General features: G+C 44.2%; 1 protein-coding gene across 1 annotated transcript in view; it reads right to left on the bottom strand.

Moving 5' to 3' along the window:
• The window catches only part of Parp8 (poly(ADP-ribose) polymerase family member 8), a 164,535-nt gene extending 147,574 nt beyond the window's left edge, over positions 1-16,961 (bottom strand). The window contains exons 1-3 of the mRNA XM_052159474.1: positions 16,856-16,961; positions 16,666-16,767; positions 15,684-15,738 (exon numbers count right to left, since the gene is read on the bottom strand). Of these exons, the coding sequence (XP_052015434.1) occupies positions 15,684-15,738; positions 16,666-16,767; positions 16,856-16,961 (263 nt within the window). The remainder of the gene's footprint in view (positions 1-15,683; positions 15,739-16,665; positions 16,768-16,855) is intronic.
• Positions 16,962-18,305: the final 1,344 nt, after the last annotated feature.

Raw genomic sequence — 18,305 nt, 5'->3', positions numbered from 1 at the left:
ACAGTACTCTGGAATTGATGGACTGTCTGAGAAGGGTGAAACACTTGCTCATAGCTAACGGGTCTTCACAGTTCGGTGCGACCCAGTAGACGGCAGGGCCAACGAGGTTGGAAGGCTTCAATCTGAGCTCCTGCTGCATCAACCACAGAAGCTCCCCAGCCCCTTCCACATTTTGCAGCCAATGTGCACTCTACTTTCCAGAGCTTCTAGAAGGCCCAGGCAGCCCTTCCCCCTCCTGAGCCACAGAAACCCAGACCCAAGCTTTTCCAGGTCAGTCCTGATTTGAAGCCTTCTATCCTGCCCTCCCCAATGTACACATGCTTATTAGACCATATGTTCCAATATTCGTTCAGGAAGGGGGAAAAAAAAACAGGCTGTCATTCAAATGTAAGAAATCACAGAAAAACAGTTAACTAACATTAAAATGCCATTATCACTCTATGTTCGCTTCCGGTCCACACTTAAATAATTAGTGCAATATAAATCTATCTTACTATGGTTGAGGAAGCTTTCTTATGAATTCTAAGTCCAACACAACATTTACATGACCTAATTTGAAATTTTTAAATAGTATGAGGCCTCTAGGCTTAATTTTATAACAGCGAGATTAAAGAGATATAAGCAAGCACAAATTGTCTCTGTGCTGTGAAAGGCAATTTTGTGTACATATGTCCAGGGGGACAAGTATGCAGACATGGGCAAATGCATGCAATAGTTTGCATAGGCCTGTGGGAGCTAGAGGGTGACAATAGGTAGCTTCCCTCAATCGCTTTCCACCTTATTTTTATTGTCAGTTATGTGTGTATGTGAGTGTTGGAGGGGTAGATATCAGGACATTGCCCATGGAGGATGGAAGCGGGATGAAGATCCTCTGGACTGGAGTTAGGTAGTTGTGAGCACCCAACAAAGGTTCTTGGAACCAATGTCAGGTCTGCAAGATCAGTGCACGCCTTACCCGGCCATCTCTGCAGTCTCCTACCTTATTTATGTTTTGCGGCAGAGTCTCTCACAGAATGTGAAACTCACACTGACAGTTGTTCCAGAGATGAAAGAAAATGTCTCTGCCTCCTCCACCCTCACTCCCAGCACCAGGGTTACAGGCTTGTGTGCTGGTGCTTCTATTTTTATGTGAGTAAACAGGATCTGAACTCAGCTCCTTGGCAATTTCCCAACTGAGCCATCTCCCCAGCCCCTCAAACCACTGTTTATAACTTAGCAGATATGCAATTTTAAAGGATGGACTGGTGAGATGGCTCAGCCTTACAAACGCTTAGATTGAAAGGATTGTGGTCTGAGTATGATGCCTAAATCCCACAGTGGGAGGAGAGAACCAGCTCCCAGAAGTCATCCTCAGACCCCTGATCTGCTTGCCACACCCACACACAAACGCAGAAACAAATCAACTGAAATGCTCAACTTCATTCCTACCGTAATGAGGCTTATCTCCCTGGACGACAAGCCCTGCTGTCCAGACAGCTAAATACTAGCACATAAGTTGAAATGTTAAGTGTATAAAAGCATCCTGATGTGTTCATTAAAATTAACCTTAGCAAAATGTTACTTTCCCATTCCTGATGGAAGAACATTCAACTCATATCCAAACAAAATAAACAATTTCCAAGTGAAGGAAGTTACACCAAGCTACACATAAAATCCCAAGCCCTAGAATCTGTTCGGATTTCTCTACTCTAGACGGTGGTGTGTGCTGGCCAACCCCGTGAACACTGAGGCAGGAAGTGGGCCGTGAATTCAGGACATGCCTAGGTGATACACTGAGTAAGGTCCAGGTCCTTCTACTACTAAATAAAACCCTATCTCCAAAAGCCAAAAGAGTGAATAATGTAACCACAGTTGGGAAAACGAGTATCCAATGGCATAACCTTGATCAACACAGCAAATTCTAGTCACCTAAGCGTAGCTGTCTGCCAACATGACAGATGGCTCTATGTATGACACTTACTCTGCTTTGTCAGGACAGAGCCGTAACTATGAACTAAGAAGAATCTGAGAGAAAAATCTAAGGTTTGAAGCTACCCAATATGTATGGATCTATGTATCACAAGGGCCAGCAAGACGGTTCAGCCAAAGGGTAAGGCACTTGCCTCCAAGCCTGAGGACATGTGGAGAGCTGAGTTCTACAAGTTCTCCTCTGACCTCTGTACACTTGCTGGGACACACACACACACACACACACACACACTCAGCAGACAGGTAGACAGAATAAATTTTTTTAAAAAAAAAATCTCAAAAAACACAAATCCTTCTATTTATTAAGGTCCATCAAGAACATCTTCCACTCCGGAACAACTCTAACAACCTGTGTCCATGAGCGCTGCACACAACAGACTGGGCAAACAGAACGAAAGAGAGGAAGAAAGGACAAGGTTGGAGCCAAGGGGTTGGATGTCCTTAAGCAGGTGTGTGGAAGCTGTTAACAATCTGTCCACTTGCTTGATCACAGCCGAGTTCTTTGTCTCGGTTTTTTTTTTTCCCTTTTTTTTTTCTTTTCAACTAAGTCCCTTGCCTCTCAAAAGTTAAGGAATCCTGGAGGCTTCTGGGCTGCAGAGTACACGTGGGTACAGGTGCTGCTGCTGCTGCAGATACAGGAAAGGCTAGTGAGCCAGAGAGGCTGAACGAACAGGAGAGCTGACTGCAGATCCTTAGTGCCTGCACCACATAGTGATCATGATTAAACGGGGGTTTTCTTACGTGTCAGTTAACAGTAAACATTCAGAACAGATAAGATATCTAAAGTAAAAGCCAATTCTTTCTAAGACAGAGGGGGGAGGGAGGGAGGAGGGAGGGGAAGAAGGAAGGAAAGAAGAAAGGAAGGAAGCTAGCAAGCAAGGAGGGATCTCAAGTGCTTGATTATGCTTTATTGAAAGCTTTAAAAAAAAATGAAACATATTTAACGGCCATTAAGTTGTGATTACCAAAGTGATTAAGAGACGGCATTTTATTTGTAATGGGATCAGACAGTCATGACTCATTTGTTCTGACAACCGAAAAACATAAGTTGTTTTGTTTCATTTGGTTTGGCTTGGTTTGGTTGGTTTGGTTTTATTTTTGAAGCTGGAAGTAGACGCTGCCTCTGTTCTGCTATGGGAAATATCCTGTGCGTTAGTCTGCAAGGTAACTAGAGTGGCCGTTTATTCTCCGGGTACTTCATTTCAGCCGGCGCTGACATTCGTAACACTCCATGCCTTCGAGCGGGCTACAAAAGTGACTCCTGCTTGTATTTTCACAGCAATGCATAGATCTTACGAAAACCTGGCAGAGCTCAGTGCCAACAGTGTTCAGGGCTGACTGGATCTGGGCCATAGCAGATTTTCCTTCTTCACTCAGATCCAATTTTATGGCTCTGTCTTCTTCCGTTGAGATATAGACTTACTATGTAGCCCAGGCTGGCCTCAAACCCATCACCAGTGGCTTTCAGGGGCTGGCATTAAAGGTGTAAACCACCAAGCCAGACTGATTCTGATCTGTTTCTTACCCCACGAGTTCCAGTTCCACTTAGAAACTATCCCTTAAAAGGCAGAGAGAAGCCTAGTCTGGGGAAGGCCATGGCTAAATCTCTCACAGTGATGTAACAAGGAGACCCCTGCTTCAAACAAGGCACAAGGCGAGGTCAGTACCCAAAACTATCCTCGGAACCCAACCATGTAACCATATATTTATACATACAAATTTGAACACACACACACACACACACACACACACACACACACACAGTCATCTAAGTTACTATAAGATGGAAATATAATGAAAGTTTTTCTTTTCCTTTCTTTTTTCTTTTCCTTCTTTTTTTTTTTTGTTTTTCCTTTCCTTTTCTTTTTTTTTTTGTTGGAATCATACACAGCAAGCTCTCAGGGAGGAAAATTAATTCATAAACCAGATGTGTGGGTGACCCCTGGATCCCAACACTGAATAAGAAAAGGCAGGAACATCATTCAGCAGTTATGAACATTTGCTGCTCTTGTAGAGGACCCAGGTTCGGTTCCCAGCACCCCCTAGGGCAGCTCATAAACGGCTGTCACTCCAGTTCCCAGGGATTTGGCAGTCTCTTGTGGCCTCTTAGGACACCAGACACACAGGCACAAAGTGCACATACATAAATGCAGTGCACACACTCAAACACACATAAGTCTTTTTTAAATTGTCTATGCTTAGAATCTTTATGTACAGGTTGGAAAGTCTTGGCTTTGGATCGTAAAGAGACAATTAAAGCAGCATAATATTCAAAATGCACTCAGAAGCTGCAAATCATCTCCTTACCTCGAAAAACAGAAACCTTTATAAACTCCTACGGCAGCTTGATATTTTCCCCCTGCCAACTGCCCACCATTGAAAAGGAGTCTGCATGAGCCAGACATCAAGAAACGGAAGGTCCAGGAAATGTGAGGCTAACGGCATAGGAAGTCAACACATGAAACATACTTTTAAATTAAACTAGTACGATTTCAAAAAATTAAGTTGAAAGCATTTCTTGGCCCAAGTTCTACCAGTCTGAAGCCAAATTCAACCAAGAATAGTGATCTCAATGAAATCACCTAATTAAGACACACTGAAATCACCATCTTCTCTAGGCTGCTTTCCTCCTCCCTATGGAAAAAGAATTTGGCTCAGTTAATTAGTCAAACTTTTTCCTTAGTTACCTAAAAATATATCTGACCACTCATGACAGAAATCATTTCAAATTTTAGAGTGGTAATAAAATAATAGATGTTTTTGGTGGATATTTTCTCTCTCAAATGTCTAGTTGTAATGTGTTATAATAAGAAATGGTTACTATATCAGCTTTACCTAGTAGGTTTTAGTATGCAACCTAAGTCAGTAGTTAATACCATCAGACTGCTCATAGGTCAATGACAAGGTATGGAGATCAGTTTTAGTGTCTAGCTGTTAACATGATCTAGGATGACCTGGGAAGAAAGTCTTAGTAAGGGACTATCTAGATCAGGTTACTGTATGGGCACATCTGTCTGTGGAGGATTATCTTGACTACTTTAACTAAGATGCTAAGACCTGCCCATTGTTTGGTGGCATCATCCCCTAGGCTTGGGCTTGGAGCTGGGCTGGGTAAGAGTGGAGTGAGTGAGCTGAATTCAAGCAGGCATCTGTTCTCTCTGCTCTTCACTGTGGTATAACTAGCTGCTTCAAGTTCCTACTGATTGTAACCTGGAATTGTTGGATAAAATAAATCCTTCCTTAAGGTTTTCTTTTAACTGGGTATTTTATTACAGCAATAAGAAACAAAACTAAGGTGTGTGTGTGTGTGTGTGTGTGTGTGTGTCTGTGTGTGTGTGTGTGTGTCCTGTCTCATGGGTCATCACACACAATTCATTTAGTTAAGATTTTGCACATCTAAGTAAGAAATCTAAAATCAATGGACTATGTTATCGTTAGGTGCCCGTGGCTTCACTGAATCGTAAAAGCCATAGAGCGTTCTTAATTCTTATATGATGACAGTGACAATCAATCACCAGAAACTATCCAAAACACTTGCCAAGCCCTATGCCCATCACAGTGCACCTGAAAGCAGGCTTCTGCTTTCTGGCTGTAATCAAGCGCCACCAAAAGTGATGCAGGCCTTCCTAAGGCTATCAGGGGCCGCCTTTTAAAAGGGCACATTAAGCACTTTACACTTGTGATCTGAGCACATGGAAGGGTGAACATGACATGTCAGGAATTCCATGAGGGAAATTATTTTTGTCAAACAGATATTCTCTCTCATTATTTGTTTGTTGGTTGAAGGTTTGGTTGGTTACTTGGTAGTGTTGTTGTTGCTGTTTCTGGTTTGGTTTAGTTTGGTTTGGTTTGGTTTGGTTTGGTTTGGTTTGGTTTGGTTTGGTTTGGTTTGGTTTGGTTTGGTTTTTCCCTCTCAAAGTAACGTATCAAAGAAATGAACTATCTGGACAAATTCTAGAGTTCCCCCACCATGAATTTCTCCGAAGCACGCTCCACCAGACTATTCACTAAGACTCCCCACAGCAACCACAGCAGCAGAAATTAAAGGATACAACGAGGCTTCTACAGAATCATCATTTACCGACAATGCCTCCTTATGTCTGACTGCTAAGCGTGCAGGAAGGATGTCTCTACTAACCTCAGGCCTTCGGAAAGAAGAGCTGAGAACCCACGTTGGCACACAATCGCGGAGAAAAGGAAGGACCATAGAAATAAATCCACAGGCAGAAAAAGTTAGTACTGTGAAACACCAGCTGCCTTTTAATCAGGACTTTCCTTGTTACAAGGCACGTTCATTAAAAAAAAAAAAATTAAAAAGCTAAAAAGAAATTCTTTAGGGTTCGATAAGAATCTGTCATTTCCATGCACGGTGTTATTGTTTACCCGTAAATTATTTCCAATGAGTAAGACACAGAGTTTGCCAAAGTGTTTTCCATAAAAAACAACCCTCCAGAGACAGTCTAGATCCGTAATCGAGTAAGCCTGAGCAACCCTGAGAAATTCATTAATCTCATGGATGTATGCAATGAGCACCATTATATAAAGGACTCTGAGACTCTCACCGTTAAAACAGCTCAATGAGTCAACCGAGCATCTCCCTGACATATCTGGCCACAGCCCTAAGAGCTAATAAAACGGTTCAGGGAATGCTTTCATAGGATACAGGAAATAGTATCACTCTGGCATGAAGGAATATAAATATTCACTCTATCTATCTAGGCACACTAAGTGACACTGGACTGATAGTGTCTAAACAAAATATTGATATATCTCTCCGGGACCATTTTGCCTTGTTCTGATTTTGACTTATCATTAAGCTGTTTGAGGCTATGTACTTGATATCTGATCTCGGTCTTGTTTTGTGAACATATTTTTCTTCCTAAGTATGAAAGGCCAGGAAACATAGTCATTTCTGTGCCTCAGGTTGCACATTTCAACCCCGATGATTTTATCAATGACTCTTAAATAGGGGCCTCTACAGGTTGAGCAAAGAGAAGACAGCAACAGAGGTTGGTGAGCTTTGTTGTTGTTTGTTTTGTTTTTTGGTTTTTTGTTGTTTTGTTGTTTTGTTGCTGTTGTTGTTTGGGGATGGGGTTTCAATATGCAGCAAGCTAGGCTGGATGTGCTATATGCACCCCAGGTAGACTGGGCTAGAATTTAGCCACTTTCTGCCTCTGCTTTCTGAGCACTGGGATGGCAGAATACCTACAGGGGCAACACACTCCACTACCAAGGTCGAAATAGGCCAAGCACTTGAGCACTGGTTGAAGATTCATCTTTCAACCCACATTTTAAAGGTGTGGGGAAATACACATGGAGTGCAGTCCTGCCAGCTCTGTACAGAGGGAACCGGCCTGAGTCCTGCAGGCTTCAGCACAACCCTCCCTGTTAAATTGAACGTGGAGCCATTTGTCAACCTCCGTGTAGATGATGGAGCTGGGCTAGAACTCAGGTCCTTGTGCAAGGAAGGAAGGTACTCTCCTACTGTGCCATCTTGGAAGGCCCTGTCGTCCTGTATTCAGTACCTCAGGCAGACTCCTCTCTCGAATATTCAGATAAGACATTCAAGACTTTCATTGCTGGGGTTTACACGTAGCCAGCAACAGAGGCGATAATCCATGTGCTCTCTTATCCTATCAGATTGGATCCTGTCCTCTGGTTCTTACCCTGCCCCACCCACCTCTAAATGCACTACACGTTTGAATGAGTGGATAACGCACTAGGAAAACACAAAAGAGCTTGCCTCTATGATACTAAGATCCACAACCTTGTTGGTACCCAAACCAACTACATTATACCAGTGGGACTTCTTACTATCGATAAGCCTTGAACAGCTGCATGCTAAATTAATCAAACTGCTGAATGGAGATATGGCAGTCAGTAAACAGAGAAAAGAAAGCCAGTAGTTACAAGCCTGACATGTGCCAAAGAGGGGTGGGTTTGGAAACCACTTCCTGAAAGCCAAACCAGAAATTTAAGGTTGACAGGGGAAAGAAATGATGGTGACTTTTGAGAGCTACTGAACAGACTTGTATGGTTCCATTTGTGCTCATGGGAATATTTAAGAAAGCTGGGCATAGCAGTGCATGCCTACAATCCCAGCAGGACAGTCCCACATTCCAAACTAGCCTGTACTATATAGGACGTTCCAGGCTAAAGTTACATAGCAAGATTTTATATTTTAAACTAATAATAATAATAATTTAAATCAACTGGTAAGAAAATTGAATGGGTTAGAATAAAATGATGAGGACCTTAAAGGACACTCTATTAAAGTGCTAGTCTCTTCAGTTGACATCAGCAGGGCATTGCATAAATTCTGGGGGATACTAGTGACAAGAGCAATTCCTAGCAGTGTGTGTGGCAGAGGTGTAGGACACCAGGAAGGGACAGCTGGATCTGCGAAGCCTGAGACTCCAACTCCCATCCCTCTCTCAGAAAGGATTTGGACCAGGAGAAGGCCAGAGAACGAAGCTTGTTCTAAAGGGGAAATGGTTTGTTTTGACTTGCTGAACAGAGATGGTGATGTCACAGGTGCAGGCAGGGGAGCCAAGCATTTAAGGAGCTACATTTTAGAGGAGACATAAATGATAGCACCAAAATAAAGTGGAAATAAGGGGCAGGCCAGGTGGTACAGTGGGTGGAGCCTGGTGTCCTGGGTCCCTGGAACCCAGTAAAAGCAGAATGTGGTATCTCGCATTTGCAATCCCAATACTCCACAGGGGAGAAAACTCAAAAGGCCAGCCAGCCTGGCATATACACTGGAAAAGCAGCAAGGAGAGACGCTGTCTCAAAGAAGATGAGGGCTGAGAACCAAACAGCTTGAGGCTGACCTCTGACATCCATGCGTGTACCCCAGCCCACAAGCTCCTTTACACAGGAACTTGAGCACAACATGTAAGGTATACACACACACACACACACACACACACACACACAACTAAATTTCTAAAACTACACTTCTTGCCAACTGTGGTGACATACAGCTCTGCACCAGGCACTGGAGGGGGCTAAACCAGGAGAATTTCTAGTTAAGGACCCGACCTGTGCTCTTAAGTGAGACCTTGTCTCAAATACTAAAATAGAAATAATTATTATCCTATTTCCTACTGGTATTCACTGAGGTGTAGGGAAAATGATGTTTTAGAAATGAAAGAAAAGTATCTCATTGTCAATACGTGCCTAAAATAAACTTAAGTCAGTGGCCTTTATCTTAAAGCAAAATCCACCCTAGCACAAGCCACAGGAAGGCAGATCAGGGTACAAAATTCAAAAATATTTTCAGCATTGATGAAAATTTCTTAGTTCCCCCCCTCATTGCTGCAGCGTAATGATGGGGAATTTAAATGGATTAGCCAAATATTTGCCTACATATTCCAGGGCCAAGGTACAGAATTTTCCAACTCTTATGCTTTGTACTGCGTTCAGGCACATCTCTTGCCAACCAGCAGATTTTTTTCAGAACTGACCCTGGAAAAGATCCCTTAGCAATCCCTCCCTGTCCCCAAATAGTCCTAACAACTCTGGTCAGGCCAGTCGAACCAATTCCTCTAAACCTTCTATAAACATTGACTTCTACTGAACTATAGCCCTACTGTCTTGTGCAAAGCTAACCTATTTTAAATTGCTCTACCCTCAAATTTCTTTAGTTATATTGTAAAGTAACCAACAAAATGCCTACTTTTCTTCAGTGTAAACACAGAAGGTGAAGGAAGAGAGGTAGGCACTCTGTTGAGACTATGTTCAGCAAAATAAGAATCATGAACAGTATTGCCTTAATCCACAAAATAAAGGTTAAATATCTTAAATATATATGCTTTCATAAAGCCTTATTCATGCTAAACTACAGGTTACTTTAAGTCAGTGGCTTGAAATTTCATTTAAAAATGAATTCTTTTCTAAGCAACGTATACAAGACAGAGCAGTTGGATGGGAGGGGGTGTAGGTACCACCACTGTCTCTTCTACATGGGGGTGGGGGGTTCTCTACATACCCACCCCACCTGGAACTTGCAGAAATGCTCCTGCCTCTGTTTCCCAAGCGCTAGGATTGCAGACTATGATTACAGCTATGACTTAAGAGTTGTAACTCTCAGCAGTACAACTCTTGTTTTGCATGAAAAAGGGACACAGGTTAAGTCCCCAGTACTGGGGGTTCAGAGGGATAACCAGGTCCCCTTTACTTATTCAGTTTCCTTCACACCCCATTCTCTGGCCATTCCAGCACCTGATGTAGCCTTCGCACTTTAAGGAAGACGCTTTTAAGAAGCCAAGGGATTTTTTTTTTTTTTTTGGATAATAACTAATGTAATATTAAATCATGGTAAAGAAGGCCCTGCTGCCAAAAGAAATACGTTAATTTTCTATTTTAAAAACGTGATCGCTCTTCTGACACCTTGAGGGGCATTTGATGGTTCAAATAACTGCATACTTCAGGATTTCTATATTGAGCACTTATACACTTCCTAAACAATAAAAATCGAACCTTTTAAAAATAAGGACTAGATTACCTCATTCACCCTTCAGATGTAGATCCTTAACCCATGTGCTTATTATATACACTCTCCTTTGCAAGGAAGTCCAGGGCTGCCAAGATGGCTCCGTAGGTAAAGCATCTATCTGCTGCTAACCCTGGCAACCTGAGTTCTATGCTCAGAACCTGTGTGGTGGAAGGAAAGAATTGACTCCCAAAGGTGGTCCTCTGATCTCCACAGGAGGGTCACACTATGTTCATGGCACGGACACCCACCCACATGTCCACACACTACATCTACATATATGAAAAGGCTAGGTACTTTGCTACCAATGAAGTCCAAAGAAAACAAATGCCCTTTTGCAATCGTATAGACTGTCTCTCCCTAAAGCCACCCAAATGTATGAAATTAACACTCTGGGGACTTGGGTTAGCTTAGATCTTCTTGAAAATTGGTTTAGTGACCAGACTCTTGCATTTTTTTTTCAAACTGGACTAACTACTTTTAAGAGTTCAAATCTCTAGTCTACCAAATAACTGGAGTCTTATCTTAAACCATGGCACTGTGTGTTTGTCTGCCACTGCCCCCGACCCAAAGGAACTTGAATGTACGAGACAGAAAACAGAGGTTGTAACTTGGCCAGGCAACTTTTGTCACATTGGATTCATATGCAATTATATTACAAGTGGCATCACCAGAGTGAGGGCTCTCTTGAGTGTTCAAATATCTCCATATTTGGTCATTTAAGTTACAGAATTCCTTCTTGCCTGCCTGGGTTTTTTAAAGCATTCATTTCATAATTCTTAAAACATCTACTTATCGAGAAAGAATAGTGTACTAGACAGTACTCGAGGTGCAAGGGAAACCACAGTGAGTTGGACAAAGTTCCTTCTTTAAAATGCTTACAAAGATATATAAACAAGCAATTAATCACAACAGACACCCCCCGATGTAGGGAGTTTTAACCTAAGCTTTCCACTTTTTAACGTTGCAAAGCCAATAGGCACTCAGTGGAAAACTTCCTTCTAATTTTTTAAATTTTATCTTTTCCCAGATGAGCCCTCAGTTATCAGATACATTCTTGGGATGCTCAGAGACTTCAGTCTTAGCAGTGTATGGTGTTGGTAAACCAGGGTGCTGGGCAGGTTACGCGTAACAGATGCATATCATCAACCTACTGTAATCTCATCGTACTGTGAACGAATGAAGATGGAACCCTTTCGTGTGTAGAATGCATCTGTGTATTTAGAAATCATCTAGCAGGACCCTAGAGGGAATGGATCCTGGGAAAGATTTCTGAGATGAAAATTTTGTCAGGAGGAAGGACCCAGGCAGAACGTGCTGAAGGAATTATGATCCAAAAGATGTCAATCCACCCGTGATGATGTCATGAAGGAAGATTACCCATAAACTGAGGCTACACTTGGACAGGAGAATTCACAACTTCTGCTGACTACTATACTATACTATACTATACTATACTATACTATACTATACTATACTAGTGTTTTCCTTCTTTTTTGCATGTCTTGTTTTCTAAGTATTTTAACTTACTTTTTCTGCACCTGTGAACACATGCACGCACATACATGTGCACACACACCTGCTCAGGTACAAGCCATGGGATGCCAGTCTAGACTGAAAGATGCTTTCTGGGGGACTGGTGGGTACAGGGACTGAGCTCAGGTCATCAAGTTTGGTGACAGGTGTCTTTACCAGCTTTGCCATTTCACCAGCCCATTCAAAACATCCAACAACCAGAAATTTTTACAGTTTTTTAAACATAGGTTTTATTTGTCACAATCTTTCCACAGTTAAAAGCTCAGGGAATCCCAGAGCAATCTGCAGTAGGGCAGTCAAAGCAACTGTGTTCTTAGTTCCGCCCTAAACTTTAATAACCCCTGACCCCAAAGACTTCGTCAGCTTTCCCTATGCCCTTGTTATCTGGTACCCACACATTTTTATCCCTTCTGTTTGTTCTGGCACTAACTCTATGTCTGACCACAGGCAAGATGCAAAATTGGAGCTCCTGTCCTTTGAGGTTTTAAGGAATGTCCTGCTATTTCGTATAGGAAAAAGAAAATGCCAAAAGGTCGGGGCATGACAACGTGTAAGAGGAAAAAAAAGGACTTTTTGCATGAACTCTAAATTGTGGACAGTTGAGGTCTGTTCTTAGCAAATGTGGGAAATCAAACATAAATGAGATTCAGGATGGGTGGGGACAGGGGCTGTTGAAGGACCACTGCTAGAAGGAGAGGGAGAATTAAACAGTATTATATATGGAACAAATGTTAAGCGGAGGTAGATGCCAGGAAAAGCAATGCTCACAAAATTTAACACCTTTCTCCCCAACCAACAGACATGAAACAGTACAAGTGTCTGAACGGCTCTGCTGTCTGTTGTTGTCTGTTTATGTGAACCTGTTTGCATTCTCGGGAAGGTCAAGCAGCCTGCATACAGGAAGCAGCACATGCCTCAGCACTGTGACAGAACAGGGACTTGGCTCTCCTCAGTTAACCGAGTGAGTGGGACCTTGCCATGCGTGTCGAACTGTCTCCAAGCCTCAGCACACCCGAAAGCGAGGAGAGGAACTCCATGTACTTTCGGAGCTTTGATCGAGGCCTCTTCTCATCCTCACCCCTCAGCTCGGTCCACCAAGGCAGGACACCTAATACTAACCAGTATTTTGCCCCTTTGTATAAGGTCGCTCATTACTCAGGCCAAACCATCAAATCATCGTTTTGCATTTCCACTCCTCAACAGACACACTAAAGTTTAAATAGGCAAACATGAAAGTTGAGTATTCTTTCTTTTAATAGTAGTATAGGAATGGTCACCTTTTGTAATGTTCGAGGCATGTAAGTCATTCTTAGAAAGTGTCAGATATCAAATGGTATGTTAAATTTTATCTACAACCTGAATTGAAAAGTATTTCCAATGGTTTAAATGAAATAGCAGCTAAAATCAATTCACCTACTACTCTCTGTAGAAGACTTCCTTCAGTGGTAAAGTCTAATTTATTTGCCATGACAACACTAATCCAATACCATAAGTTGGTAAGCACATTAAATCAAGGCAGAGCTGGTCACGTCTGTAACTCCAACACGTAGGAGGCAGAGGCAGGACAAACACAATGTCCAAACCCAGGGTGATCTTTTCAGTGAATCCCAGGCAAGCCTGAATAACAGTGGGACTGTATCAAAATCAATTTTCAAAATACATAAGTAAATCAGAATTCAGCAAGAGTATTTTAATTTTTAAACACCTAATATCTATGTCAGGTTGGGAAGTGGATAATAGCTGTGGGTCTCCAATATGGATGATGAAAGCAATATATTTTTGAGAAAATCTCTGCCCCACAATACAAATATGAATGGATTTCCTATTGTCCTGTATTAAACAACTGTATATTTGTTGCACTGTAGAACAAGCCTAAGTGAAACCAATTTTCTTTCCATATTATACACACAAGCTCCAGATACTTAAATAGGCACTACAGAAAAACATTACCTCGTAATAGAATGACATAGCAAAGGAAGTATTTCTCACTTTAAAAGTAGTCATGGTACTTGTTCCTACAGCGAAAACTGGTATTATCTTAATTAGTTAATTATTCATCCCAACACCTTAGACGTGGTTCTGGAGACAGTCATAACTTCTCCACCTCCAGCTACTGAACTCGATAGCTCAGGAATTGCTAATAAAAAAAAAAAATCTGCAGCATCTAACAGATGTAAGAGATTAAAGTCATAGTATGGCCCTCCTGGTACAGACACGGAGATCGCCAAGTGTCTTACCAGAATTCGAAGTACCTGAAAGGCTGAGGCAGGAGGACTACCTTGAGTTCTAGGCCAAACTAGGCTACAGAGGAAAAACACACACACACACACACCTCAAAGAAAAGCCCACTTAGGATATTCCTGTCCCCACGATCCACTAAAGGAAGGTGACAACTGACTCCACCTGATTGCCTGGGAATGATTTCAATTGACACAAAGAATGTTTTAGCCCTTATAGTTATCCAAGAGGACATCAGTCATATAATAATGTCCTTCGGATATTAAGTGTAACAGCAGTGTTAATTTAATCAAACATCCCCTAATTTAATTTGATCCATAATTACAAAAATGATGGTACTCTCAAAATTAGGAAATAATGTAATTTATTCTCTCCCCAAAAGGCAATGAAGCTTAATAAATTACTGATACATTCTCAACTAGACAATCAATGTTAGGCCAATCCTGGGACTTAGGGTGACTTCATTTGGGTACAGGATAACCATTCTAAAATTTTATTTTGAGATAAATGAAACAACACAAATTCTAAGTATTTTAAAGGTATACATTTACAGACCAGAACTTCTTTGCAATTTCTATATTCATAAATATGTCCATTAGCTAAGAGATATTTTGGAATATGGTCAAGTTATTTTGAATGTGGACTCCTAACAACAGCACTAGGCTGAGGAGTCTTCATAGGCTGTCAGTAGCCCCAGCTCTTTTAAACCAGTTGTCTCTAAAAGGATAAAGAAAACCCTAACCACAAAAAAAAAAAATGAAGAGAGCAAGGTGTATTTATGTAGAAACTTTTGATGCAAATTCTTCTTCCTCAGTTTAAAATTGGCTTTGCATTGCATCAAAGCCGGGACAATTTACTACTACAATATGCATCTCTCATTCTTTCCCCAAAGAAAAAGCCATCCACTCCAGCTACATATAACTCTCCAAAATCTTTTCTACAACTAAATGTGAAAACCAAAATAACCACTCCTTTGCCGAGGAAAAAAAGAAAACGCCTGGAGAACTGTGAGACCACATGTTTATGTCAACCTTCAGGAAAATGGAAACAGACACATTGGCGACCAAACTATTTTGTGACATTTTATGTCTTTCACATATTTCACCCCATGCTCAATATACCAATTTTGCACCGTCTCACCGGTGTCAAATCCAGAACAATTTAAAGAGCAATCTTCTACTGAAGCAGAACAGTTTCTTAGTATGAGGAGTTCTGCTCATTCTCTGTAGCGTAGCTTTAAAAGAAGAGAAAAAAAAAAAACTTCAAACATATTTATTTTCCCTCTTCTATATAAAATCGGCAGACAACAGGCTAGGAATGCAGCTAGATAGCAGTCCCAAGATTTAAACAAACAAGCAAAAATACCCAAACACGGAAGAAGCTAGGAACAAAGGAAACAGAAGCGTGTGAACAGGAAATGAAGCAACTCTATACACATAAATACCTTTTGGGGCCGCCAACGTAGGTGAAAGTAAAGGTGGAGTCTGAGTATCTGAAATCTGAAACGGAAAGTCGTGTTATAAGCCACCCCATGGGTAGTTTTTAACCCCAATTCTGTCTTGAATCTGCTATTTCGAGTGAGCCTAAGGAGGCCCGATGGGGAGGGGAAGCAAAGACTGGAGAGTTAGCTAGGGGCGGCCAGCAGGGCGGTGCTGGAGGGGATGCGGGAGCACCCCGCGGGGTGCAGCGGGAGGCCGCCCCCCGCAACAAGTGCCGGGTGCCATGGCAACAGCGGGAATTTCCCAGCCAGGCAGCCGGAAGCAGCCCCTGCCAGGCTTCGGGCTGCGAAGCCCGAACTGCCCTCGGCCTTTGGGGGAGAGCAAAGATGGACGCAAAGCGACCCCCCAAGCTGGGCCTGCGTGGCTCGGGAACCCCGAGAATCCATCCCTTCCCCGGGGCGGTGTCCTGCGCGCCCGCCGATGAGCGGGTGCAGCGTAGGGGGCGGGAGCTCGGCCCAGCGCTGCCTTCTCCGGGGGCCTCGGCGCCTGGCGGGAGCAGCGCAGCGCAGCGCAGCGGTCCCTTCCCGGCCGCCGCTCGGCCGATGGCGCAAAGCCGCCGGGCTCTAGCCCGCCCCGCTCGGCCGCGGCTGCTGGAGCCGGGAGGCGAGGCTCGGATGCTACCTACGGGCACCGCCGATGGCTGGAATCCAGCGCCCTGCCCCTCCACTCTGATAACGCAGGTCCTGCTCCCGGAGCCGGAGATTGCCCTGGCCTGGTGGGGTTTTTTTTTTGGGGGGGGGGCGTCTCGGGTCCCCCTCCCCTTGGGGCTCCAGCTCACGCCGCTGCAGCTGTTTCCAAATGCACCGGGAACGGGGACTTGCCGCCCCACACCCCCAGCAACACGAGTCGCGGTCAGAAATCTGGGCAATGGGGTAGCCGGAGGGGAGGCTGGCGCCAGGTCCCAGGATCCGAGGAGCAAGAACTCACCTGCAAACAGGCAGTCTTTCTCGGCTCTGGACTTCTGGATCACGACGTCGATATCCTTCTGAATTCTCTCTTGCCTTGAACACATCCCCATTAAATAAATCCCTGGAAAAGAAGCAGCCGCTATTTCCACCCCACCCCACCCCCCTCGCACGCTTCCAGCTTTTCGTAAATATTCAGTTAAAAATGAAACCTCTGGCCGAGGCAGGGGCTGAAGGCGAAGTGGTTTCGGAAGTGATCCCGGGTGAGAGAGGAGGAGGAGGTGGAGGAGGAGGAGGAGGGGGAGGTCGGCTTTGCATTCCCAGATGTGACCGCCCAGCTGCTGCTCGCCGCTGCTGGATTCCAATTTCCTCCCGTTCTGACAATGGATGGTGATGACACCGAGTCTCACTTTCTCCCTCCCCCGCCCGGACTGACGGCCGTAAGGAACCGAGGGGCCCGAAGGGGGCCGGGGACCGCTGGAGAGCGATCGGCAGCCGTGGAGCGGCAGGCGCCGGCGAGGGGCGAGCCCCGCTCCGACTCACGCGCGCACACCCCTCGCGGCCCGCACGCCGGCCTTCCCACACCCGCGCACACTCGCGCCCGCGGGCGGCGGCCGTGCCCGGGCTGCTGCAGCGCCGCCCGCCAGCCGCAGACCCTCCCGCACCCGCCGCGGGTCACCGGGCCCGGCTGCGCGCCGCTGGGGCTTTAATAGTATCCGCCATCCGCGCAAGCTGGATTTCCCCACCCCCGACTGCCACTCGCGCCGGGAGCTGAGTGACAGTGTAGGTAGTGAAGAGTCCCTGGCGCTCCCAGCCTCTCCCGCACCACCACCACCACCACCCCCCTTTCCACCACTTTTATGAATTCGACTCCACTTTCAGAAGGAATTATGAGTCATAAGGAAACCCAAGCCGGAGTGGCTGGGAGGGAGAAAGGGGGGAAAAGAAAAAAATCTTTACGAATTAAAAATAAATAAAGTGAACAAGTCTTTCCTTGTAATCACATCAGGCAAAGGGAGAAAGCCTGGAGATTACTCCAGGAGGACTCTCGCATTTCCTTAAATGCCTTAATTTTTGGTGGTGATGGGGGTTATTTTATTTTGTTTTGCTTTGTTTTCTGTTTCTCGGTTTTTCCCCCCAAGTTCGACGCCTTTGAGGAGCTCTTTAGAAAATGAAGCCCTTTCTGTGAGACTCCAAACACTCCCATGTTCTTCCCTCTCAGCTCTGTTCTTAAGAAATTGGCCTGAGGCGACTTCCTGGGTGAGGGATTACTGGCTTGGGTCTTACGGGAAAGTTTCTCCAGTCCTGATAACCTTTGAGCCAGAATTCCATACTGCTGAGATCCCCCTCTGATGCCCTGTTTCATGGTAGCTGGTCCATGTTTGGTGCTATGGGTGACCTGACCGGGGCTCAACCCAGCACTTTTCTTTAGCATCATTACTGAGAAGTTTCCCCTGGCAGACCTTAGATATATTGTTTTGCATTCTAAGACCAAGCAGTGTCTGGAATAAAGGAGATATTATCAATCATGTGGTCGGGAACCTTTTAATCTTTCCGATAGAAACGGTGAGTAGGGGAGGCTTACCCGGTGCTGGCAAGCCAGAGCCAATGCCCCACCCAGGGCCTAGGGGCTGAACAGATAAACCCAGAGCAGTTTCAAAC

The sequence above is a fragment of the Apodemus sylvaticus genome, chromosome 16 (assembly GCF_947179515.1).
Source record: "Apodemus sylvaticus chromosome 16, mApoSyl1.1, whole genome shotgun sequence".
Taxonomy (NCBI): Eukaryota; Metazoa; Chordata; class Mammalia; order Rodentia; family Muridae; genus Apodemus; species Apodemus sylvaticus.
Note: the sequence above shows the minus strand (reverse complement) of the source record. Positions and strands in the feature narration are given on the sequence as shown.